The sequence below is a fragment of the Cervus elaphus genome, chromosome 12 (assembly GCF_910594005.1).
Source record: "Cervus elaphus chromosome 12, mCerEla1.1, whole genome shotgun sequence".
Taxonomy (NCBI): Eukaryota; Metazoa; Chordata; class Mammalia; order Artiodactyla; family Cervidae; genus Cervus; species Cervus elaphus.
Window position 1 is genome coordinate 27948171 of NC_057826.1, and position 25607 is coordinate 27973777.

Genomic DNA, 25607 nt, shown 5'->3' on the forward strand with positions numbered 1-25607 from the left:
ACTGAGCTATATGCCAATATAAAATTTAAAAAAAATTTTTTTAAAGAACACTGCCTATGGCTGAATTTGATTGGAAAAAAACAAAACTTTAACTGATTTCCACTAAAAAAAAGTCACTGTCTGGATTTTAATGGCATTGGAAAATAACTTAAAAGTCCTTTATACTCCTAATTATCTTCTTCCAAAGTAGGTGTGAGTCCTCTGAGCTGAACTGTTTCATCTTTCCTTAAAATTCTTTTCCAACCACAGGTAAAACATAGCCTCCATCATCACATGCTCCATCTCTATGGAGCAAAAGAAAAAAAAAATCTGTTTAGAAGCAGCTAGCTAACTTGACCAACATGGACAGCACTTCTAGTATACGTTATTAGAAAAGACCAGGAAACTGCCTTTTTGCTGTCAGTATAACTCATCAAGTAATTGCCAAATTCCTCTTCATCTTGAGGGACCACCTCAAGAAAAATAACAGATGCTTGAAGACACAAAGGAAAGGTCAAGGTAATCTCAAGATCACAGAGTTAATTGGTGGTAAAGTCAGAAATAGAAACAGGTATGAGAGTTTAATCTGTGCTGAACCACACAGTGGTATGTCTGCAGATGTAATTTTATAAATTCTTCAGTTCTTCTGGTAAGTGATGGAGAGAGCAAATCTTTCACTAAACAATTTTGGGTTTAAAAATTAATTATTAAAATACCATACCACTCACCTGAGAATTCATCTAAATTCTAGTCTTTTCACCACTGAATCTTGTCCCTCCTTGAGACAACCATGGAAATAACACTAATCCTGTCTCCTACTCCTTATCTATTTGGTGAAAAGAATTAGATGTTTTATTATGTAGTAGAATGCACATTAAAATTCACCAGAGCTCTGAATTGTCACCCAAGTCCTCTTGAGCCATGTCTCTGAATCTCCCTGGTGAGATCCTAGAGAAATTATAAAGAGACTGTGAGGTTTACAAGACATATAATGTGATTTGATTCATCCATAAAATGTTACTCAAGATAATTAAGATTTTTTTACATTGCTGCAAAAGACTTTAAGAATCACAGTCATGGATGTTGTCGCAATTATTTTAACACTTAAGGATGTTTAAGTCTCTGTTGAAGGAATGTCAGGAGACAGCAATCATTTGTCAAGTTTGGTTCTGCAGATGATTGACTTTAAAAATATCTTTTCTTGGCAATATTCTACTTTTGCTCATAATTTTATATATTTTCTTTGGTGTTTTAAAATATCACATAGGTATGCAGTGCACAGACACATGTAGAAATGCTCAACTGTACTCAGTGTGACTGCTCAAACTCTGCCCTGTGACTTTAGAAATGGGACCTCAAATGATCTTCATTTGCAGCCTCCACCTACTACCCTAAAGAGTGTTCAAACTGTTCTAAGATGACTAGAGGAACAAGTAGAATTCTTTTTTTTTTTTTAAGTATTTTTTAATTTAATTTTTTTTTCATTTATTTTTATTAGTTGGAGGCTAGTTACATTACAATAATTATAGTGGTTTTTGCCATATATTGACATGAATCAGCCATGGATTTACATGTGTTCCCCATCCTGAACCCCCCTCCCACCTCTCTCTCCATCCCATCCCTCTGGGTCATCCCAGTGCACCAGCCCCGAGCACTTGTCTCATGCATCCAACCTGGACTGGCGATCTGTTTCACACTTGATAATATACATGTTTTGATGCTGTTCTCTCAGATCATCCCAGCCTCGCCTTCTCCCATAGAGTCCAAAAGTCTGTTCTATACATCTGTGTCTCTTTTTCTGTCTTGCATATAGGGTTATCATTACCATCTTTCTAAATTCCATATATATGTGTTAGTATGCTGTAATGGTCTTTATCTTTCTGGCTTACTTCACTCTGTATAATGGGCTCCAATTTCATCCATCTCATTAGAACTCATTCAAATGAATTTTTTTTAATGGCTGAGTAATATTCCATGGTGTATATGTACCACAGCTTCTTTATCCACTCGTCTACTGATGGGCATCTAGGTTGCTTCCATGTCCTGGCTAATATAAACAGTGCTGTGATGAACATTGGGGTACACGTGTTTCTTTCAGATCTGGTTTCCTCGGTGTGTATGCCCAGAAGTGGGATTGCTGGGTCATGTGGCAGTTCTATTTCCAGTTTTTTAAGAAATCTCCACACTGTTTTCCATAGCGGCTGTACTAGTTTGCATTCCCACCAACAGTGTAAGAGGGTTCCCTTTTCTCCACATCCTCTCCAGCATTTATTGCTTGAAGACTTTTGGATAGCAGCCATTCTGACTGGTGTATAATGGTACCTCACTGTGGTTTTGATTTGCATTTCTCTGATGATGAGTGATGTTGAGCATCTTTTCATGTGTTTGTTAGCCATCTGTATGTCTTCTTTGGAGAAATGTCTGTTTAGATCTTTGGCCCATTTTTTGATTGGGTCATTTATTTTTCTGTTCATGGATTAGAAGAATCAATATTGTGAAAATGAGTATACTATCCAAAGCAATCTATAGATTCAATGCAATCCCTATCAAGCTACCAACAGTATTCTTCACAGAACTACAACAAATAATTTCACAATTTGTATGGAAATACAAAAACCCTCAAATAGCCAAAGCAATCTTAAGAAAGAAGAATAGAACTGGAGGAATCAACCTGCCTGACTTCAGGCTCTACTACAAAGCCACAGTCATCAAGAAAGTATGGTATTGGCACAAAGACAAAAATATAGATCAATGGAACAAAATAGAAAGCCCAGAGATAAATCCACATACCTATGGACACCTTATCTTCGACAAACAAGGTAAGAATATACAGCGGAAAAAAAGACAACCTCTTTAACAAGTGGTGCTGGGAAAACTGGTCAACCACTTGTAAAAGAATGAAACGAACACTTTCTAACACCATACACAAAAATAAACTCAAAATGGATTAAAGATCTAAATGTAAGACCAGAAACTGTAAAACTCCTAGAGGAGAACATAGGCAAAACAATCTCCAACATAAATCACAGCAAGATCCTCTATGACCCACCTCCCAGAATATTGGAAGTAAAAGCAAAACTAAACAAATTGGACCTAATTAAACTTAAAAGCTTTTGCACAACAAAGGAAACTATAAGCAAGGTGAAAAGACAGCCCTCAGAATGGGAGAAAATAATAGCAAATGAAGAAACAAAGTAGAATTCTTAATCAGCATGTAATGATCTAGTGCCACCATAGGTTAGGAAGAACTTTAGCAACCTAAGAAATGAGCTTGTAGTTAGGAATCTTTCCTTAAATAATCATGGCTACCACAACATTTGAGATAATTTTTCTAAAGAAAAGATAAAAAACTAAGTGTGCTAAATGCTATCTAGAAGATTCTCACTAAATTGATTCATTTTCCTGTATGCACAAATAAATGACAATTCCAAGCCTTCTTAAATGTAAGTGGAGCCAAGTGACTAGTCCTGGTCAGTGGACAGAAAAGTAGAGATTGCCACCACTTAGCCTAACTCCTTAAAGAGATTTGATTCCCACGCTTTTTCTTCCCCCTGTATTTGCATGACTGAATAAATAAATATTCCTCTAGAGGCTCTAAGGATTCTGAGATGGACCTCAATCCCTAAAGTGCTAAGATAGCAAGCTGTATGGACAAGAACATCTTAATGAGAAATAAACGTTTATATTACTAATTCATGGACGGTTTGGTTTATTATAACACATAGCATTAATCCCCTCAACTAACACAGTATGCAAAATGGTAAAAATAAAATTTTCCTGAAACATCTATAGATTTTTTCCATTTTCTTTTTTGGTTTGGGGGATGTCAGTGGCGTTTTTTACTGCTGTGGAGGTGTCTGTTCATAACAGCTCTGTTCCCTCTACTTCTGGCTTGCTGCATCTGAGCCTTGTAAACTTATCAGAACTGTCTATACATAGAAGGGAGAGGACTCTGGAAGAGGGCCTCTCAGATGAGTAATTCCCCACACATTCCATTTGTACAGGAATGCCTACATTTTTCTCAGAATCCTCCTCAGATGAAATTAAGTTATTTCAGGTGATCTTTATATTTATAGAGCTCCTTGTGCTGTGTGCTAAGTCACTTTGGTCATGTCCAACACTTTGCAACCCTTAGGCTGTAGCCCAACAGGCTACAGAATCCTCTGTCCATGGGATTCTCCAGGCAAGAATACCGGAATGGGTTGCCATGCCCTTCTCTAGAGGATCTTCTGAAACCAGGGATCAAACTCACATCTCTCATGTCATTGGCCGGCAGGTTCTTTACCACAAGCACCACCTGGGAAGTCCACAGAGTTCCTTGCATGTGTGCTAAGTTGCTTTAGTTGTGTCTGACTAAAGCCCACCAGGCTTCTCTCACTTACCTAATATTCTTAATTTAAATTCAGTGCTTTAAGCTAGCATTTGAGTCAATATATACTGATTTGTATCTGTGTTCCACATAAAAGCCTACCTCACATAAAAGCCTACCTCACCCTAAAACCAAAATAAATTATATGGGTCATAAATGTAATGCTTATAGTTCTAGTATATCTATGTCTGAAGTTGGTATGATTTTGGAGTTAATGTTTTTTGTATATGCTAAAATAAGCAATATCATTCAGGCCCATAAAATTTGCATGTTGATGCTGCAAAACTGTATCTTTTTTAAAGATGCAAAAATTTCACACGTATGCATAGAAGCCATCTGCTTAAACTTTATTGATAAGACCAGTAGCAGCAGTTTTACAAAATTGGAATGGTTTTCAGTTTTGAACTAATGTGAGTTCAGTTGCAGCAGACATTTTGTACAAACTGGGGCTAATGCTTCTTCTATGTTTTTGTTTTAAACAAAAAGCAATTAGAATTTATCCTCATGCATTTAAATATCTAATACAGAAATAGTTTTTAGCCTGCATAAAATATGCTTCCAACATCACTGTGAGACTGAACATCTGCCTTAAGGATTATTTGTACATGAAAAACAGTATAATTCTTCCAATCACAAACTTATTCTTTATCACAGGTAAACCATTTTATATTTTCTAACATAGTTTCAAATGGTATTTCTAATATAAGAGTATTAATCTTGAATAGAGTATCAACATTGAATATTTCACTAGCTTGCCCAGTTAAAACATAAGATATAACAGTGCAATAATAATACATTAAAACCATTGTTATGAAATCTTGAACATTACAAAAGGTAGAAAGGTAATCTATTTAACCTGAACTGTTAAAAAATTTCCAAACCTTTTCCTAAACACTATTCACTGATAGAATTTAGTAGTTTTAGAAATGGGGTAGGTCATTACATTCTATAGCTGTTTGTCCTGGTAACAGCTAGAATACATTCATGCTTCTTAAATAGGAGACACCATAAGTCAATAAGTCATACTGTGAGAAACACGAGGACACCTATATGGAATGTTCTGAACATTTTCAGAAGTTTCTAAAATGAGAGTTCAACCTTTCAGGAGAAAAAAATAATTTGTTTTTCTCTTAAATCTCTGTACCACCCAGAGATTGATTCTCTGCTGGAAAATTGAGAAAATGTGACAGCAGCTGGATCTGAAAAGGCCCATGAAGCAATGGGAAAGGTTTGGGACAGCTCCTACCTTACAACCAGCAAGTCTGGCCCTGCACAACAATTTGCCCAGGTAGTGACTTAGAAATCTAAAGGAGGACCAGCTTTTATATTACACCATATCATAATAAACTTTCCCACAAGTGAAATCCATGAAACTAATAACCAGCATTCACAACCACCAAAAAGACAGGACAGCCTGGTACATATAAATAACTCATTGAAGTAAACACAGGAAAGAAAAGGTACAGGTTTACAATATTAATACATCTCCATCATCCAGCTGTGAACAGAACAGAAATACAAAACACACTCCCTACTAAGAATAGTGTGTTCCATGCAGGGTAGCACAATCTCCCCAAAACAGTTACATATGTTAAAAATGAATGAATCATTCACATTTTTTCATGCAAGTTCCTCAAGAACACCCATCAAAAGTTGAGATATAAAGGAAAACCAATAAAATATTTTAAAACAACAGAGTTGCACACAGTATGCATATGGTAAAACATAAATGTGTGAATGTGAACAACTGTTTCAGATGCCATATGAAGACCAAAAAAAATTAAGAGTCAAATTTATCTTGTACTGTGAATACAAAATATTGCTATGAAATCTTGGATGTACCTTGAAAGTATTTCTTTTAATCTTTACTTCCTTCTGAGAGATAATAAGTGCTATTTAGGAAGAAAATGATTTTGTGGATGAGGACAGTCACTTGAGAGGAGAGAGATGAAGCAGAAGACTGCTTCAAAAGAAAAAATAATATAGATTGAGGGACCTTTTTTGATGGGGGAAGAATCTTTCCAAATACTGTATTCAAATCCCATTTTGTGAAAAAAAATGCTATTTAATACTTTCCTTGTTCTTGACCTAAATCAAACCCTTTATGATTATACAGTGGAAGTGCCAAATAGATTCTGATAGACAGAGTGCCTAAAGAACTATGGACAGAGGTTCGTGACATTTTACAGGAGGCAGTGATCAAACATCCCCAAGAAAAAGAAATGCAAAAAGGCAAAATGGTTGTCTGAGGAGGCCTTACAAATAGCTGAGAAAAGAAGAGAAGCTAAAGGCAAAGGAGAAAAGGCAAGATATACCCATCTGAAAGCAGAGTTCCAAAGAATAGTAAGGAGAGATAAGAAAGCCTTCCTCAGTGATCAGTGCAAAGAAATAGAGGAAAACAATAGAATAGGAAAGACTAGATATCTCTTCAAGAAAATTAGAGATACCAAGGGAACATTTCATGCAAAGATGGGCACAATAAAGGACAGAAATGGTATGGACCTAATAGAAGCAGAAGATATTAAGAAGAGGTGGCAAGAATACACAGAAGAACTATACAAAAAAGACCTTAATGACCCAGATAACCACGATGGTGTGATCACTCACCTAGAGCCAGATATCCTGGAGTCGAAGTTAAGTGGGTCTTATGAAGCATCACTAAGAAGACAGCGTATTAAAAAACAGAGACATTACTTTGCTGACAAAGGTCTGTCTAGTCAAAGTTATCGTTTTTCTAGTAGTCACGTATGGATGTGAGAGTTGGACCATAAAGAAAGCTGAGCACTGAAGAATTGATGCTTTTGATCTGTGGCATCAGAGAAGATTCATGAGAGTCTCTTGGACTGCAAGGAGATCCAACCAGTCAATCCTAAAGGAAATCAATCTTGACTATTCATTGGAAGGACTGATGCTGAAACTCCAATACATTGGCCACCTGATGCAAAGAACTGACACATTGGAAAAGACCCTGATGCTGGGAAAGATTGAAGGCAGGAGAAGGGGACGACAGAGGATGAGATGGTTGGATGGCATCACTGACTCAATGGACATGAGTTTCAGCAAGCTTTGGGAGTTGGTGACGGACAGGAAAGCCCAGCATGCTGCAGTTCATGGGGTCGCAAGGAGTTGGACATGACTGAGTGACTGAACTGAACTTGTTCTTGAAGTTAAAATGTTCTTAAAAAATCAAAAAGGTCTGTGTTCAACTCAAAGATTGGCAAGCCTACTGAGAAGATATGTTTGTGATTTGTTCTGTGGTCAGGTGTCTGAGCAAAAGAATTAGAACCTAATACCTTATTTTTAACTTCTCAGAGACAAAATGACTAAAGACCATTCCAACTATAACTTTTAGTCAAATTACTAACATTCTATGAATATAGCTTAATGATTGGCAAAGATTTAAAAGCATCAATTACTTCAATGTAAGTAAGAATCGATTTACCTTAAAAAATAATGAAACATCTCACAGTCTTCACAAACTCTTAAATCTGAGAACTATTTCTTCATCTGTTTGTCAGACCTATGGCCCTGGCACACAGTATGGACTCAGAGTGTTTGTCATATTAATGAAGGAATGAATGAAATGTATTCTTATAACAACCTGGCAAAAATAAGTAAAATGAGTATTATCCTTCCCATCTGACAGCTGCAAAACCAAAGGCTTATAGAAATTGTGACCTGATAGTCATTTTATAGCTCATTAAAGGAAGACTTGATACCAGAACAGAGCCCTCATTAATTTTAACCTAATCCAATATTCTTTCTACAACCATACCATCTCTGCAATAATGCCTAGTTCCACAGGTTGCTGCAGCTACAAAGCAAAGGGCAGTTACTACACATATAAATGACATCAAAATATTCCCCAGATATTGATCATCAGTCAGGCTTCTCCCTTCACCCAGTTTGATTATCAGTGTTATCACCCCACCACCCCTACTTGCTTGGTCAGCCTATGCATTATTAGAGCATGCCCTTCTATTCAGCATTCAGAGCTCCTGTATGATCCGGATGCTTACATACCACTTTCGGCTAATTTGTACAATTGACTATGACAGGGCATGATCACAAAGCTTCCTTTCTCTTGGCAGCAGTGGTAGAGATGTAAAGACATATAAACTAATAACAGAAAGTGGTTTTCTGTCATGAATCAGTAGTAATGTAATTAGCACTTTTATCAGTGTATATTTAAATCATTGCTCAACAACAAAAATACCACAGTGTCTCTGAATTCAGGGATTATATTCTCAGAGCCTTTGGAATTTTCTCTGATTAGCCTTTGGAACTCCTCTCTCCATTAGACTCTAATGGAGTAAGGAAAGGCTTACATATGTTAACATAGATGATAAAACTATGTGGTTTTTAATGAACCGTCTCCTCAAATGTAAAATAAACTCAGTTTCACATAGGTGAAATTGATCCCAGATTGTAAGTTGCTATATTTTATTTGATGAATCATATGAATTAATACATCTATTATTGGATTCAGATCAGACACATTAACAAACTGTAACATAGCAATTAGAACTGCAAATAAAGTTAAATAGATAATAAACAAACTGGTACATGCAGACAATGGTATATTATTACTCAGCACTAAAAAAAAAAAATGAGCTATCAAGACATGAAAAGACATAGAGGAAACTTAAATCCATGTTACTAAATGAAAGAAGCCAATCTGAAAAGACCACACACTGCATAATTCCAACCATATGACATTCTGGGAAAAGCAAAACTATGAAGACAGTAAAAAGATCACTGATTGCCAAGGATTATCAAGGAGGGGTGAATAAGCAAAACACAAAAGATTTTCAGGTTTGAGAAACATCCAGGAGTGAACCCTAATGTAAATTATGGACTTCGGGAGGTAAGGATATGTTGATGTAGTTTCATCAGTAGTAAGAGATGTACCGATCCTAGTGTGGGAGGCTGATAGTGGAGGTGGGTGTGCAAGTGTGGGGAGAAGGGAGTGTATAGGAACTCTGCACTTTTGCTCAATTCTGCTGTGAATTTAAAACTGCTAAAAAAAATTGATTATTTTTAAAAAAGTAAATAGATCACAAAGACCATCATGTTTCTTACCCAAAAAATAGAGGTCAAATCTTATTTCAACAGATATTTTTACAGACATTTCTGTCACAATAAAGTATGCAAATACTTTACAAACTTACTAATAGAATCTTCAATAAAATTTAAAATTCTGGAAAAGACTCTGTTTCATAATATTAATACTAAATTTTAACTTATAGCTGCATTATTTTGGTGATATAATAAAAGATTGCATTATATTTGGGGGTAGTTGTAAATTAATAAACATTATCATGTCCATAAGGAAATGTGGCAAAATTAGTAAGCTTTGCTGAAGGTGCCAGCTATAAAGAACTTGACAAACTCTTGAGAGACATGTATTCCTAGAAAGTGAATATATTATGTAGAATAAATTACACAAAAATATTCTTTTAGTGCACATTTTCTTCACCGATCAGAGTTTTTATTGGCAGCTGTCTGATATATTTTCCCAAACATCTAGGTCTTATTAAATAAGAGATGTGAACTTTTCTATTATGGACCATCAACTAAGCAACACTAGAAAACTGTCTTCAGTAAGAATTTCTAGGCCACCAAACATTCTGACTTAACTTGCATGAATTGAGACATGTTTAATATTTATTTGAGATAAATTTTTATTATAAGAATTATAAGCAATAAATCCACTGTAAAAATTCCTATTTTTGTCTTCTGTTATAAAATTGAAGGCATTAAAAGTTAGATTCACACTGATTTTACATGGTTTGAGACTAGAAAACAATTATTGGTCCCTCGGCCAATATAAGGACACCCCCAATGTTGATCTTTATCCATTTCATAGGATGCCCCACATGTGTTTAATGTGTATAATATCTAAGACAAATTTTCATCAAAAGAAACAGAGGAACATAGGCATCTTTGTTTATACTGTCACCTCTTTATCTGGCAGCCAGTGTCACTAGTTTACTTTTTCAAAAGTAAAAGGTAGCAATGCCTTTCAACTATTAAATCACTGAGCTTATAAAAACCGTGTCACATGTGTTTGCACAGATCTAGCATTCCAGGGTCTAACTTACTGCTTGCAAAGGGCATTCCATATTCCATTCTAAAAATAAAATATATTAAATAACCAAATTCTATCTCATGTTATAACTCACTTCATTAGTGGAATGGGAGCTGTATTTCCTTCTTCTGAGGCTAAAACATATCTGTCTATTTCAAAGGGAAGCATAGACTAACAATCAATGTATTTATTCCTCAAATAGAGGCAGAGTAATAATTTCCACTTTCCTTAAATCTTCTCCCTTTCAATGGGAAAAGGGAGGTGTGAGAGAAGAGACCATTACAGAAATACAGTAACTCAAAATTAAAGGATAATCAAAGATCTTAGTGTATACCTAGAGATCTTATCAGAATCTAGTAAAATAAATAAGTATAAATGAAAATGATTGAGCTCAAGTTGTTTTACTCACCTGCTGTTTTTCAGCTCCTTAGCCCAGAGTCTGGGATATAACATACCTACTATCCTTTGAATGAATAAATTATATATAAACTAAAACAATAAAATAGAGAAAGTAGATACTTTAAGGGGAAATGAAACAAAAGTACTCCAGAAGTATGGTGAGATCAATAGGAAGACAGCCTTCTCACAATCTTTAAAGTGAAACTGGGAATACTGTCACTTGAAGGCATGACATAAAAGCTCCCATGGAGACACCTGAAGGCAGCAATCATGAGCAATGCAGAGTTGGGAGCATGGTTTTATTCTACAGTGTCCTAGGCTTCCATGCCTGCATCTGAGTTTGTTCTCTAAAACCTCAAGCTGTTTTATCAGGTTCCACAGTGGCTATAAATACAGCTGATTATTGTCTGTGTGTCTAGGATACTGCTTCATAACCCGAGGGAAACAAAAACAGTCAAAGCACCCCAGGAGAGGAAACTCACCTGGAGCCTGCAAGCATCCTCAAAGTAACCTAAACAAAGCCCGAGCAGGAACTCCCTGGAGAAAGCCTTCTATGATGCAGAGAAAAATCAATGTGGAAAAATGACCAAAGGGGAAGAGGGCAGACCTGGAGTGTTGTTATTGTTGATCCCGTTTGCAGGTTATGTGTACAATATCAGGGCTCAGAAGGAACTTCAGAAAGACTGTCTTTCTGGGTGCCCTGCTGTTCTCCTTTAGTCAGAATCCACCACTCATGCAGATGTTTCTATTTCAAAAGACTTCCAAAAGTGATGATTCTGTGATCTCTCCAATGTGACCAAGGCCTGCTCCAAGTCTCAGACTTCCTACATGTTTCTTCCAATAAATTGAATCAATACATGTCACCTCTTTCCAATAACTCAAAGCAAGGTATTTGACTTCTGTGGTACATAATGAGATTAATTGAACAACTGTATGCTGGTAAGCACTGTTATTTATATTGTGGCTAATTGCTTCAAAGCGTAGTCACCTCACTCATAAAAAATTTTAAGTCTTGTGTTATCCCAAAGAGCATGGTGCCACAGACAAGGAAATCCAAAGAATACATTATGAATTAGCACAAAACCCCCTTTATATCATTCTCCTTACAGCTCAGTTAAACTCTCTTGACTTAAAGCTCTGACTCTGCCCACATGTCAAAAGAGAGGTGGTGAGTGGTCCTCTTGGTAAGCACTCTACAGCCTGGATAACCGTTCCTAGAAATCACCCCTCAGCCTTCTCAATACTCAGCCAACCCCTTTACCTTCCCTACATGCTGAATTACTCCCAACTAAAACCCCTAAGCTAAGGAATTCTCCAGTCTCTTCATGTTTCTCCTTAACTGAGAATAGTAGGACGTGAGTCAACACTTTAGCAACTTCGGAAATGTGGTCTCACACATTCTCATCTCAGAACCCTGTTCAGTTTAAATCCACTAGTATGTGCGACTTGTTCATGGCACCTGGTTGTGCTCAATATGAGGACTGAGAGTCCACAAAGGCTCTTCTAAGTTCTTTGAAAACTACTGGAGGACAACAGAGCACATTTTCTATTACATCAACAAGGCACTCTTGAAAACCACTTAAAAAGGACTTAATATCAACCCTGATAAAATTCCTTTCTTTATGGTCTCTGAAGGGAAACAGAGATTAATCACTGGTCCTGACTATTACCTCCCAGTCAAACAGCTAAATGTAAATAGCTGCATCATTAGATCATTAAAAAAAATTTTTTTTTTACCTATAAGGATATAAAGAAAATCGAACGCCAAAGAATTGATGCTTTTGAACTGTGGTGTTGAAGAAGACTCTTGAGAGTCCCTTGGACTGCAAGGAGATCCAACCAGTCCATCCTAAAGGAGATCAGTCCTGGGTGTTCATTGGAAGGACTGATGTTGAAGCTGAAACTCCAATACTTTGGCCACCTGATGCGAAGAGCTGACTGATCGGAAAAGACCCTGATGCTGGGAAAGATTGAGGGCAGGAGGAGAAGGGGACGACAGAGGATGAGATGGTTGGATGGCATCACCAACTCGATGGAAATGGGTTTGGGTAAACTCCAGGAGTTTGTGATGGACAGGGAGGCCTGGTGTCCTGTGGTTCACGGGGTCACAAAGAGTCGGATATGACTGAGCAACTGAACTGAACTGAAGGATATAATATGGATATAAGAGCTCCCAAAAAGAATGTTTTCCATTTTGAAAAGAGTGTCAGTAGTGTTAGTTGCTCAGTCGCGTCCAACTCTTTGTGACCCCATGGACTATAGCCGCCAGGCTCTTCTGTCCATAGAATTCTGCAGACAAGAATACTGGAGTGAGCTGCCATTCCCTTCTCCAGGGGATCTTCCCCACCCAGGGAATGAACCCAGGTCTCCTGCATTGCAGGCAGAGACTTTACCATCTGAGCCAGCAGGGAAGCCAAAATGTGTCAGTATGCGTGTGTTAGTTGCTCAATCATGTCTGACTCTTTGCAACCCCATGGACTGTAGCCTACCAGGCTCCTCTATAGTGCCACACTATTTATTTTACTTTTCAGATTAAAGCTGAAATAGGTACTCAAGTTGCCACCTTTATCAACTCCTTTGATAGGAACAAGGTGCTCTGTCCACATATGAGCAGTAGAGAAGAGCTGGGTGTGAGGAGAGGTCTTGAGTGTGATTTATCAAGATGTACATACAAGCACCAGAGTGGATAAACTGGTCATTATACAATTATAAATTGGTCAGGATTTGGTCATTATACATCATTTAGGGATTTATTAAGACTTAATTTCTTCCACACACTAGGTTTATTGCAGTTGAGGTTGTCCCAAATGCAGACTAGCTTCGTGTAGTGTTACTGGTATAGCGGTGAACATAGCTGCCTTCCAGACTAGCTTCACCTGCCTACCCTTTTTAAAGTATCTGCAAATTGTTCTTAGTGCTTATCTAGCATTACTATTACTTTCACTAGAAAGAGAAACAAATCTTAAATGCAGTTTTAAGCATGATCGTGAGAAGGGAACATTGAATGGTTACTATATGCCCCTCTCTATATTGTTATTTCATTATCAAAAAAAAAAAAAGACCTTTTGAGGTAGGTATTATTTCCATCTTCCAGTTGAATAAGCAGGGTCACAATGTGGCTAAGAAATTTTCTTAGGGCCACACAGTAGGCAGAGTTTATTTAAAACCAGACTAGGGCCACAGCCTGTGCCAACTTCTCTGAATTGTTTAGACCAATTTCATTCACCCCATCTCTTTCCTAGAATTCCACAAGTTGTGAAAAATTATAGTTAAATTAAAATGGCTTTTCATTTATATTAGTTTATTTTTCTTGCATATATGTAATAGATGCTGATGGTATCTACCATATTTATCCTTTAATTCTTCCATACTCATGCTATATCATTTGTTTCTTTTATAACTTTCCCTGGTTTTTCTTTTTGGAATGAACAATTTCTAATACAATAAAAATACTTTGGCCATTTCAGGATTATCTATCATTTGTTTTCCCTGTGGATCAAATAGAATGGGATGGTCTTTAGCCACAGTTTAGGCAAAGGTTAGAGGAGAGGCCACATGTAATTTCTAGTCCTGTTTCTTCATCATTAAAGGACATGGTGCTTGCTTTTGGTTTTATGTCATCTACAAATAATCCTTTCATTTCACTTTTCTGATCTTCATGTCTTGAATACTAAGCTCTCTGCTGCAAACAGATAACCAGGCTTTGGAGGAACCCTTAGTTCCACGGTCCTTGCTAAGCCATCAATTTAATCAATTCAATGGCTATCAGAGAAGCATTTTCACTTAACCTGATGGGAGTTCCAACTTAAATAATGCATTACTTGAAAGGAAAGAGTTTTGGTTGTCAGATAAGACCAGGTGGTACAACCAGGATGCAAAATATAGTGACTGAGAAGTGTTAACAATCTGTTAAATATTGTGAGTGCTACATGTTACAAAGGCAGAGGTTATGTTTCAGGCTGTAGCACCATGGAGAATACCAACGTTTGAGGTCAATCTGTTACTGTCATGAAAGTTGAGGCAGAGTGAACAGTGCCTATAGTGAGCAACAACGTAGTACCATGCTTTCTTTTTCTCTTCTCATCTCCCATCATGGCGAGGATTCTTTCTGCAACTTTGTACAGGTGGAATGTCAAGTCTATTACATCCAAAGACGGTACAAGCTCTTTTTCTATTAAGAGAGATAAGACTTCCCCTTTCACAGTTAAACAACAGCAGCAAAAAGAGGGTCTAAAACAACTGTGCATCACACTGGGAGCCAGTGAAGGAGAGAAGTGAGAGCAGGTGCTCGGCTGCCTGGTGAATGGCCCATTTAAAAATTCAACAATAGTCAAAGGGGTGCAGGGTACACAAGAGCCACCTCCGTGGTTGGGGAAACGAGCACTTCCCAATTCAGTGTTAACTCATGCCCTGAAAGAAGCCACACTGTAAATCACATTTCCATAAACCTCCTGCATCATTTACCTTCCAAAATAATATTTTATAAGCATTCTCATAGAAAGAACTACACAAACAACAAATTCTAGTGCTGCTTCAGTTTCATATGTCACTATGAGATATTAATTATTAGCTAGATAAAATAGGCAAAAGCAGCTTTAACATGGCAGAGCCAATGAATTATCTTTCATAACTCTTTTGAAAAGCAAATGTAGATATAAAAGCTCAAGTAAAAAACACGTTAAGTGCATTGTGTCTAGACTCTGCCAAGAAAACAAGCAAATTTAAGTGCACAAAATGAAGATTTTACTAAACCAGAATTTCAAATCAATGTAAAAAAATTCAGCCTCATATTTTAATGTGTCTTGTCATTAGCATTTTATATTTATACAAGCTTTAGGGTGAATGTGGCTGGATATTCAAGACGTACATGCATCCTACATGGTGAATAGCACCAACATAGCAAAATTATTCAAGTGAAAAATGCTTTTCAGGTATCCCTCCCCTTAAGATTTCTGTAAACTCTACCATAAGCAGACTATGAGAAAAAAGATCAAGCACACAAAGATATTTCACTATATCAGAAGAAAACCTTAGAAATGGTGGGTCAAGGCAGCAGAAAAATGAAGTATAGGTGATTATTGGGTACCATAAGACTAAGGATGAGGCAAACATAGAGCAGGAAAATATGAGGAGGAAAAATCCAGGCCCGTCTGTACAATACATGCAGATTTTTTTCAAATGTAAATTTTAAAGTGAATGCTGCTTTTATGTCACTGGATAAAGGAAAGCATAACAAGGCTGCTCTGCTTCCCCTTAAGCACAAGCGCATAAAGAGAGTAAAGGATGTGAAAAGCCAGTTCTTTGTGCCACTACTTAATCAATTGCACTCAGTTCTACTCAATGACACAGCCACAGTGCAAAGACCACTCAGCAGTTAATGGATATGATGTTGGAAAAGCACTTTGAGGTCTTCCAAAGCAAGGTAGGGGGAAAACCCAATGGAACATGGTTTCACTACTTGTTCACAATAACTGAGCAGCATTATGTACAGAACTCCCATGACCTGAAAAGAAAGTAAGATATTCATTTATTTTTCTAATTCTGATTCTTCCATAGGAAATCACTTCTTTCCAAAGCTTGAAATTGGAGTCGAGTTATCCTGTGTCCTAGTCTGGGCTTGTCAGGATAACCATTACAGGCTGTAAGGAATAAATATGTGCTTCAAGTGCTACAGCCTACGTTTACAATCTGTCAAAAAGCAGAGCTGAGGAGGAGTTATGTGTTTTTAACTGTATACATCCATCACTAGCTATCATTCTTCCCACAGACAGTGAAAAGTCAACAATGAAACATAAAAGCTAAAAATAAGTGACAGCAATTGCTCAGAAGAGCTGCACATGGGGCTCAGTGTTACACGTACACACATTCCTTCCCTTTTTTATGACTGCCAATTTAAAGTAATTGAAATTAAGGGCTCAGACCTAAGAAAATAAACATGCAATGCACAATAATGTAAAAGTCAGGCAGAAGTAAAATTTCATGCTCATAAACACATGATCAGTGTTCTAAATGGTATGTGACCAGAATGCAAGTGGTGACTAATATATGTTGCTGCAAATACCACAAAAAATGACAAGTATAGGCACTTCAAATGCTCAAAGAAGAATTAGCGTCATCCCTCACAAACTGAAAATATTCTTCATTCATGTTATAACATGTTCATTTCTAAATATCAATCAAATCAACATTTATTAAAGACCTACTGTATGCAATGCACTATGCTTTGATGGTCAAAACTATTGCATTAAAAATATGGTTTACATGCAAGTGCACAATCAAAATATATGTATGGGTGAGTATATTGTATTGTATTGAGTATATTCTGAATCTAGGAGATCACTAGATTCAGAAAAATCAATACACCCCTGACTTAAATAGGTTTTTTTGGTTTTCTTCTCATTCTATAAGAATTTGTCAGGTAAGAAAAACAGCATAAAAACCTTGAAAGTTTTAACTTTGAAATCTTACATGCTCAAAAGGAGACAAGTTGGCTTGTAACAGTAGTTTTCTAATTCTTTTTCAGATTCAAAATGGTTCACCTAACCAAATCTCATAGGAAACCACAATATATAAGATAAAAAGAGCTATTTAATTCATACAAATTTGCTTTATAAGTACAAGTTTATAACATTTATTTGTTAGTCAAATAAATGAAGGTTTTTTTTAATAAAGAGAAAAATGTGAAATGGGGGATTATGGATGACAGCTACATTCTTTTATGATACTTGGGGTCAGATTTATTTCTGTATTTTGAAGTGTTTTGCACCATATTAAGGAAATTCTCATTCCTACACACAAGTGGTTTACAAATTGTAACTTTTAACAGCACTCTTACTGTTAAATCTCAAGGAGCAAAGGAAGCCAGAGAAGCTTCATTCCAGAGCCTGAACCAAAACTCAATAACCTACTAACACAAATTAACTTATCATCATTCATCTCAACCATGATGACATTTCCCATAAAGTATACTCGACAGCACACATCTGGGCTTTTTTTTAAAATTATAGTATTTAAATCTAAATCAAACCTTTGAGAAACTCAAAAATCCTCCCACCCTCACAAGGTCTTAGGGGTTAGTAAAATTCAATCCCTTCTTACAGCCTGTCTGTAAAAAGCCTGCCAGCAAGCACTGAGTTGATTATCAGTAATCGAAACACGTATCACCAGGGTGGGTACAGCCCACAAACACCTCTTGCCAAACCTAGGATTCAAGCAGCATGTGCCACCTGCAGACCTGCTGCCCTTTGTTCTCCTTCATTTCCCCCCAGTGGTCTCGCTCCTCCTCTCCACTGCTGTTTTGACCCAAAGCAATCCAACCAATCACCTCTTTACGCTTCATGGTACGCCTGTTATACACAGAAATCATCAGTGTGACATCAGACAGCTGAAAGAGCGCCACCTGGAAAACAAAGGTCTCCTTATAGACGGGATTGGGCTGACCACGTCGGATCGACGTCTTGCAGCGAGACATCTCTTGACCCACAGAATTGAAGAGAAAGAGCTTTCCGTATGTATCTAAGAAAGAAACAATGGAAATGAGAAAACATCAGTGCCTTCCGTTTTGCTAGTTTAATTGCAATATCTACATGGGCAGTATATTTTTCCTTTTTAACATACTGAGCAGCATCTTTAGACTTGGAACTTGCTGTTGGACTAACACAAGGGCTTCTCTGGTTACTCAGTCAGTAAAGAATCTGCCTGCAATGCAGGAAATCTGGGTTCGATCCCTGAGTTGGGAAGATCCCCTGGAGAAGGGAATGGCAACCCACTCCAGTATTCTTGCCTGGAGAATTCCATGGACAGAGGAACCTGGTGGGCTACAGTCCATGGGGTTGCAAAGAGTCAGACATGACTGAACGACTGTCACACACACAACACACATCTTACATGAACTCTTCAGGAAAGGGATGATTACCTTTAACACTTAATGTTTCATGTGGCCCACCATGGGATACCATGCTGATGTTCACTGGAAGGTCTACACGTGCAGGGGTGTGTATGTGCAAAGGCATGTGTGCAGTGGTATTTATGGACATGCACATTCTTCATCCATATTTTATTTATGTAACAATATATATACATTTTGCTCTATGTGTTTTTCTTTTCATTGTCAAAGTACTACTTATGCCTAAAGAGTCTCTTCTTTTCTCACTCTCTGTGTATTCTTTGGACCATCTCATCCACTCAATGACAACTGCCAGATCTGTATCTCTGACCTAGACTTCCCTTCCAAGCTCAAAATCCAATGGAATACCACATTGTTTCTTGTAAAATCCCATCTCACACATATCATATCTCCCTTTCAAAAACTAGCTGTTTTAGTGTCCCCCAACTCTCTGAATGTAGCATCATCTGCTCAAGTCCCAAATCAGAACTCAGGACCGCATTTTTGACCAGACTGGCTTCCTTACCCCTAGTCCAGCTGATCAGTCACCAAGTTCTGTTGATTCTGCCTCCACAACAGCTCCCAAATCCATCCCCTTTCTTCCCTCCCAATGCTGCTGAGCTCTTGATGTATACTGTCAGCTCAGGTCCCAACCTCTCCCACTTGCATTACTGCATGTTTCTTTGCTGATGTCCAGTCACTGGATTGACAAATCCCATAGTCAAAGGTCTGTATAGTCAAAGCTTTGGATTTTCAAGTAGTCATGTATGAATGTGAGAGTTGGACCATAAAGTCCTGAATATTCACTGGAAGGACTGATGCTGAAGCTGAAGCTCCAGTACTTTGGCCACCTGATGCAAAGAGCTGACTCATTAGAAAAGACCCTGATGCTGGGAATGACTGAAGGCAGGGGGAAAAGGGGACAACAGAGGATGAGATGGTTGGATTTGGCATCACAAACTCAATGGATATGAGTTTGAGTAAGCTCCGGAAGATGGCAAATGACAGGGAGGCCTGGCATGCTGCAGTCCACGGGGTCTCAGAGTCAGGCACAACTGAGCAACTGAACAACGACAATAGTCAGAGGGGTCTTTATAAAGTACAGATCTGGTTGTATCACTCTCACTAATAAACAAAGACTAAACCCTCAATACATCCCACTAGTCTCAGGATAAAAAACTAAACTTCTCAGCATAGACTACACACCCTGACCCTTTAATCTTCCAGTTTCATTGTGCATCACCATTGCCTTTAGACCCTGCATCCCCACTCCACTGAACTACCTTCATCCCTCCATCCCACCCTGCTCCTCTTTCTCTTTCACCTCTGCATATGTTATACATGCCCTGACATCCCAAATGATACCCACCTTTCAGTTCAGTTCAGTCGCTCAGTCATGTCCGACTCTTTGCAACCCCATGGACTGCAGCACACCAGGCCTCCCTGTCCATCACCAACTCCAGGAGTTTACTCAAACTCATGTCCATTGAGTCAGTGATGCCATCCAATCACCTCATCCTCTGTCATTCATTAGTTTGATTTGGATGTCACTTTATCCAAGAATCTTGGATGACCACTTTCCCCCATGCTGACCATCTGCAGGCTCCATCAAAATCTAATTTTAGCCTCTCTCAGCACTCATTACCCAGTATTTCCATCGCCTGCTTACTTGTCTTCAAAACTGTCAGTTCCCAGATGGGAGAAAGAGAGATTGCCCTATTAACCATTGTACCCCCATGCCTGGTATAATGCCTACCATGTGGTAGACACTCAATAAATATTAAATATTTTGTAATGAATGTTTGTGACCATCCAGGAGGCTCAACTTTCTGTTTTCTTTTGGACTTGTTTTCAAATTTGCAAAATGGAGCTAAACCCCTCATTTTACAACCCCTGCACTAGAATGCCATCAGACAGTTACTAGCATCATAGGTTTAGTCATTTATAGAAAGTAAGTACTAACATAGTCTATTACTTTTGCTAAAACTCCTGAATGGATAATTATTAAAAATTATATCTTAAGACAATAATATTTTTACTAAAATCATGTAATGTATCAATATCTTGACTTTCTCTTAACTACAACTTTTACCACTAATTTATATGTGTTTTATCCTTTTAAAAAAATTCTATGTTTTGGTGTTTCCCAAATTTTATCATTTTGTACATTCTGTTCAATATGGGCTAAATGCCGATTTGTGTTTACTGCTCACTTTCCCACCTAACAACCAGTCAAACTTTTTAAAGTGTAAACCCAGATCCCTGTAATTTATCGTTCTCTACAAAGGCACTGTAAGATAGGAAACAAATTACAACCTGCAGTTTTCTTTCTTTGTTGATCTTTTTCTATTCCGGTTTGATGTGTTATTTTATGCACTTATCTGCTGAGAAACACAAGGTGTGAAATTGCACTTCAGGTGTGAAAACACTTTTCTGTCTCAGAAACAGGGCTCTCCACTCTTCAAACTGCTCTATGGAAAAAGCTGTCAGCAAACTGACAATAAGGGAGTGAACTTGTGTTTCCGCAGCCGTACAGCTACACAATTCCTGGAGGAAAAGTTCAATCAAGTCACCAAACTGATCTGGCAATTCTGCTGCCAGTTATGGCAGTGGGAATTGAATTAATCTTGCAAACAAAGACTTGCTCATTTCACAAAGAGAGCAATCTCCAGCTTTCTCCCAGTCAGATTATTTTCTAATTACAAGAAAGGCTATTTACAACCAAACCACCATCACTGAAGCTGAATTGTAAGTGTATGACAAAAGGGGGAAATAATAAAAGTATAAACGATCCAGTCTGAGGACATCTAACCAGAAGAGAAATGCCGACTGTTCCAGCTCAAAAGGGAACCTTTTATTCACAGTAATCATATGCTTACTTTTTAGCTATCCAGAGCTATGACCAGAAAATTCTGCTTGTGAGGAATAGTGAGGAATAAGGTTGGAGTGTTTGGGGGTTCAATGAGTATCAGTCAGACTGGAAGAGAAAGGGTCAAGTAAATACGCAGCTTTACTGAGCTGTTTTAATTCTTTGGAATTGATAGTGTAATACTTGCTGTAGAGCACCACCAAGCAGTATTTTATCTTCTGTTGATGATTCAGACACCCCTCAGTGTCTCTAACAACATAAAACCATCATCAAAAGGCTGAATGGGTCAAAATCCCCTGGTAGTTCTGGATGCTGTCCTCCTGACTCAGCCTGTTAACTGTGTCATGGTTCACTGTCACTTTCTCCACAATGAAGACACCACATGAACCAAAAAAAAAAAAAAAATTATAACAGCAAAATTTCCATTTTTCCATTTATAAAGCATATTTCCATTTTATCATGGCATAAACCTATGTCATTTGGGATTCAGATGTCATCTTTTCAAAGAAACAATGCAATACCACAAAAGTTAGTTACACAGCTCATAGAAAACAGCTGCCCGACAAATGATGGTCTGTCATTTGTAACAGACTTAGCCTTGGGGTGGGGATGGGGCACTACGATTCTCTGGGCAAAGGAAAGGAATTTGGTCATTTAACCTCTCCTTAGCTTCTAATGTGCTACTCCACGTTCAAGGTCAGGAGGGGCGGCCAGAAGACACCCCTCGTCCAAGGTAAGGAGCAGCAGCTACACTTTGCTGGAGCAGCCGTGAAGAGATAACCCACGTCCAAGGTAACAGAAACCCAAGTAAGACAGCAGGTGTTGTGAGAGGCATCAGAGGGCAGACACACTAAAACCATAATCATAGAAAACTAGCCAATCTGATCACACAGACCACAGTCTAACTCAATAAAACTAAGCCATGCCATGTGGGGCCACCCAAGACGGTAGGATCATGGGGGAGAGGTCTGACAGAATGTGGTCCACCGGAGAAGGGAATGGCAAACCACTTCAGTATTCTTGCCTTGAGAACCCCATGAACAGTATGAGAAGGCAAAATGATAGGATACTGAAAGAGGAACTCCCCAAGTCTGTAGGCACCCAATATGCTGCTGGAGATCAGTGGAGAAATAACTCCAGAAAGAATGAAGGGATGGAGTCAAAGCAAAAACAATACCTAGTTGTGGATGTGACTGGTGATAGAAGCAAGGTCCGATGCTGTAAAGAGCACTATTGCATAGGAACGTGGAATGTTAGGTCCATGAATCAAGGCAAATTGGAAGTGGTCAAACAGGAGATGGCATGAGTGAATGTCGACATTCTAGTAATCAGCAAACTAAAAAGGAAAGGAATGGGTGAATTTAACTCAGACGACCATTATATCGACTACTGTGGGCAGGAATCCTTTAGAAGAAATGGAGTAGCCTTCATAGTCAACAAAACAGTCCAAAATACAGTACTTGGATGCAATCTCAAAAACTACAGAATGAGAATGATCTCTGTTCGTTTCCAAGGCATTGTTCATTGGCAGGACTGATGCTGAAGCTGAAACTCCAATACTTTGGCCACCTCATGTGAAGAGTTGACTCGTTGGAAAAGACCCTGATGCTGGGAGGGATTGGCAGGAGGAGAAGGGGATAACAGAGGATGAGATGGCTGGATGGCATCACCGACTTGATGGGCATGAGTTTGAGTAAACTCTGTGAGTTTGTGATGGACAGGGAGGCCTGGCATGCTGTGATTCATGGGGTCTCAAAGAGTCGGACATGACTGAGCTACTGAACTGAACTGAACTGAACTAGCTTCTAATGTATTCATAATTATAAAACACCCTCAATATACATAAGAGAGAATAATATTAATACTACCCATACTTAAGTACCAATCATGGATACATGCTTAGTCACTTTAGTCGTGTCCAACTCTTTGCGACCCTATGGATGGTGGCCTGCCAGGCTCCTCTGTCCATGGGATTCTCCAGGCAAGAATACTGGAGTGGTTGCCATGCCCTCCTCCAGGGGATCTTCCTGACCCAGGAATTGAATCTGCGTCTCTTACTTCTCCTGCATTGGCAGGTGTGGTCTTTACCACTAGCATACCTGGGCAGTCTCATTTGATATTCAGCATTTTTCATATTTACTATTGACCTTTCTGGTTGATATTTAGGAAATAAAATATAATTGAAGATCCTTAAGTATCCCTCCTACATCCTGTTTGGTTTCCTCTCTCTCTACAGGTAATTTCTCTCCTGGATTTGGAATTCATCAACTTTATGTGTATTTCTGAACTTTCACTATAAAAGTAGCTGTAAATAAAGCTATCCAGAATATATTTTAAATTATTTCACACATTTTAGAGTATTTAGCATTTTACTGTATGTCCTCCCAAAGCTTGTCTTCTTTTGCATTCAGCATTAACTTTTTTATATTACATATATTGTTATATACACCTATGATTCATTTAAGTGTGAATAGTGTTCTAGTATATTAATAAACCACAAATAGCTTACTGATTAATTAATGACATTTGTTTTTAATAACCAAGAATTGAAAAGATTTCAGTGAACACTTCGGTATTTTATATCATACCAACATTTGAGAATTTCTCTAGTACATCCCTGTGAGTGGATTATTGACTCTTTATAAATTCTAGAGACAAAATCTTGTTATTTTTATTGTTAATACCTTCTCCATGCCTGTGATTTATCCATTTACTATGTGTATAGTAACTTTTGCAGTTTAAATGCTTTACATTCTTGTGGAGTCAGATTTATCAGTGTTTTCCTTTTCAGTCGACACATTAAAAAATTGTTTAAGAAATCCTATCCAAACTCAATGGTCTTCAACATTCCTTCTATGAGTCTTAAGAATTTGTTTTTCAATCTGATCTTTAATCCACCTAAGATTGATTTTGTATGTGGTGTGAGGTAGGGATCTAATTATTTTCCCAAATCAGAAGCATTATACATTAAATAGCCCATTATCTTCCAGTTGACTTGTAATACAATGTTGATCAGATATCAAGCATCTAGCTTTAGTGTCCTTCCCTTAACTTGATATTTATTATCATCCTTTTAGAATATGTCTTGATATCTGTTAGGAAGAATCCTTATATCATCTTTTTAAAAATTTAGTTATCCCAACTTCTTTCTTTAACTGGTTCTTGCATATGAATTTGAGAATCAGTCAGTCAAGTCCTTTTTAAAAAAAAAAATCTGTGGGGATTTTGATTGGGATTGCACCAGATATAAATTTGAGGAAAGCTATTATTTTCACAATATAGATTATTCTAACCAATAAACACGTTCATCTATCTATTTAGTTTTATTTTGTGTATTTCAAAAAGTGTTGTGATTTTTAAATAATTTTCTTCAGTTCAGTTCAGTCACTCGGTCGTGTCTAACTCTCTGCGACCCCATGAACCACAGCACGCCAGGCCTCCCTGTCCATCACCAACTCCCGGAGTCCACCCAAACCAAAGTCCATCGAGTCGATGATGCCATCCAACTATCCAACCAACCATCTCATCCTTTATTAATGTTATCTTTTGGTACCATAGCTACTGTTAGTTTGTATATATTAATGTGTTAAAACTCTACTTTCTATCTGTCCTTGATGTATTAGAAAACAAGTTTGTATTAAAAAATATTAGTTTAAATTTATAGGTTTTCTTGCATTTTTAATGCAATCATATTTTCTATAAAGAATGGCAGTTTTGTTTCCTCTTCTCTAGCTTTAAATTTTTATTTCTTTTTCTTATTCTACTAAATTGCCTTGAGTTTCCAGTCTAATGTTGAATGAGAGTGATTCTAGTGGGAATCCTTATTTCTTTCTTGATGGATTTCAAGATTAAGAATGATAGCTAGTGTCTATTTTCTTAAAATGCTCACCATCAGGGTTAAGTATGTTCTCTTCCCTATTCCCTGGTGGCTCAGATAGTAAAGAATCTGCCTGCAATGCAAGAGACCTGGGTTTGATCCCTGGGTTGGGAAGATCCCCTGGAGAAGGGAATGGCT

General features: G+C 37.7%; 1 protein-coding gene across 1 annotated transcript in view; it reads right to left on the bottom strand.

Annotated features, from left to right (window-relative positions):
* Window positions 1-13255: 13255 nt before the first annotated feature.
* The window catches only part of SYT16 (synaptotagmin 16), a 285804-nt gene continuing 273452 nt past the window's right edge, over window positions 13256-25607 (bottom strand). The window contains exon 7 of the mRNA XM_043920779.1: window positions 13256-18353. Coding sequence (XP_043776714.1) covers window positions 18040-18353 — 314 coding nt within the window. The 3' untranslated portion in view covers window positions 13256-18039. The remainder of the gene's footprint in view (window positions 18354-25607) is intronic.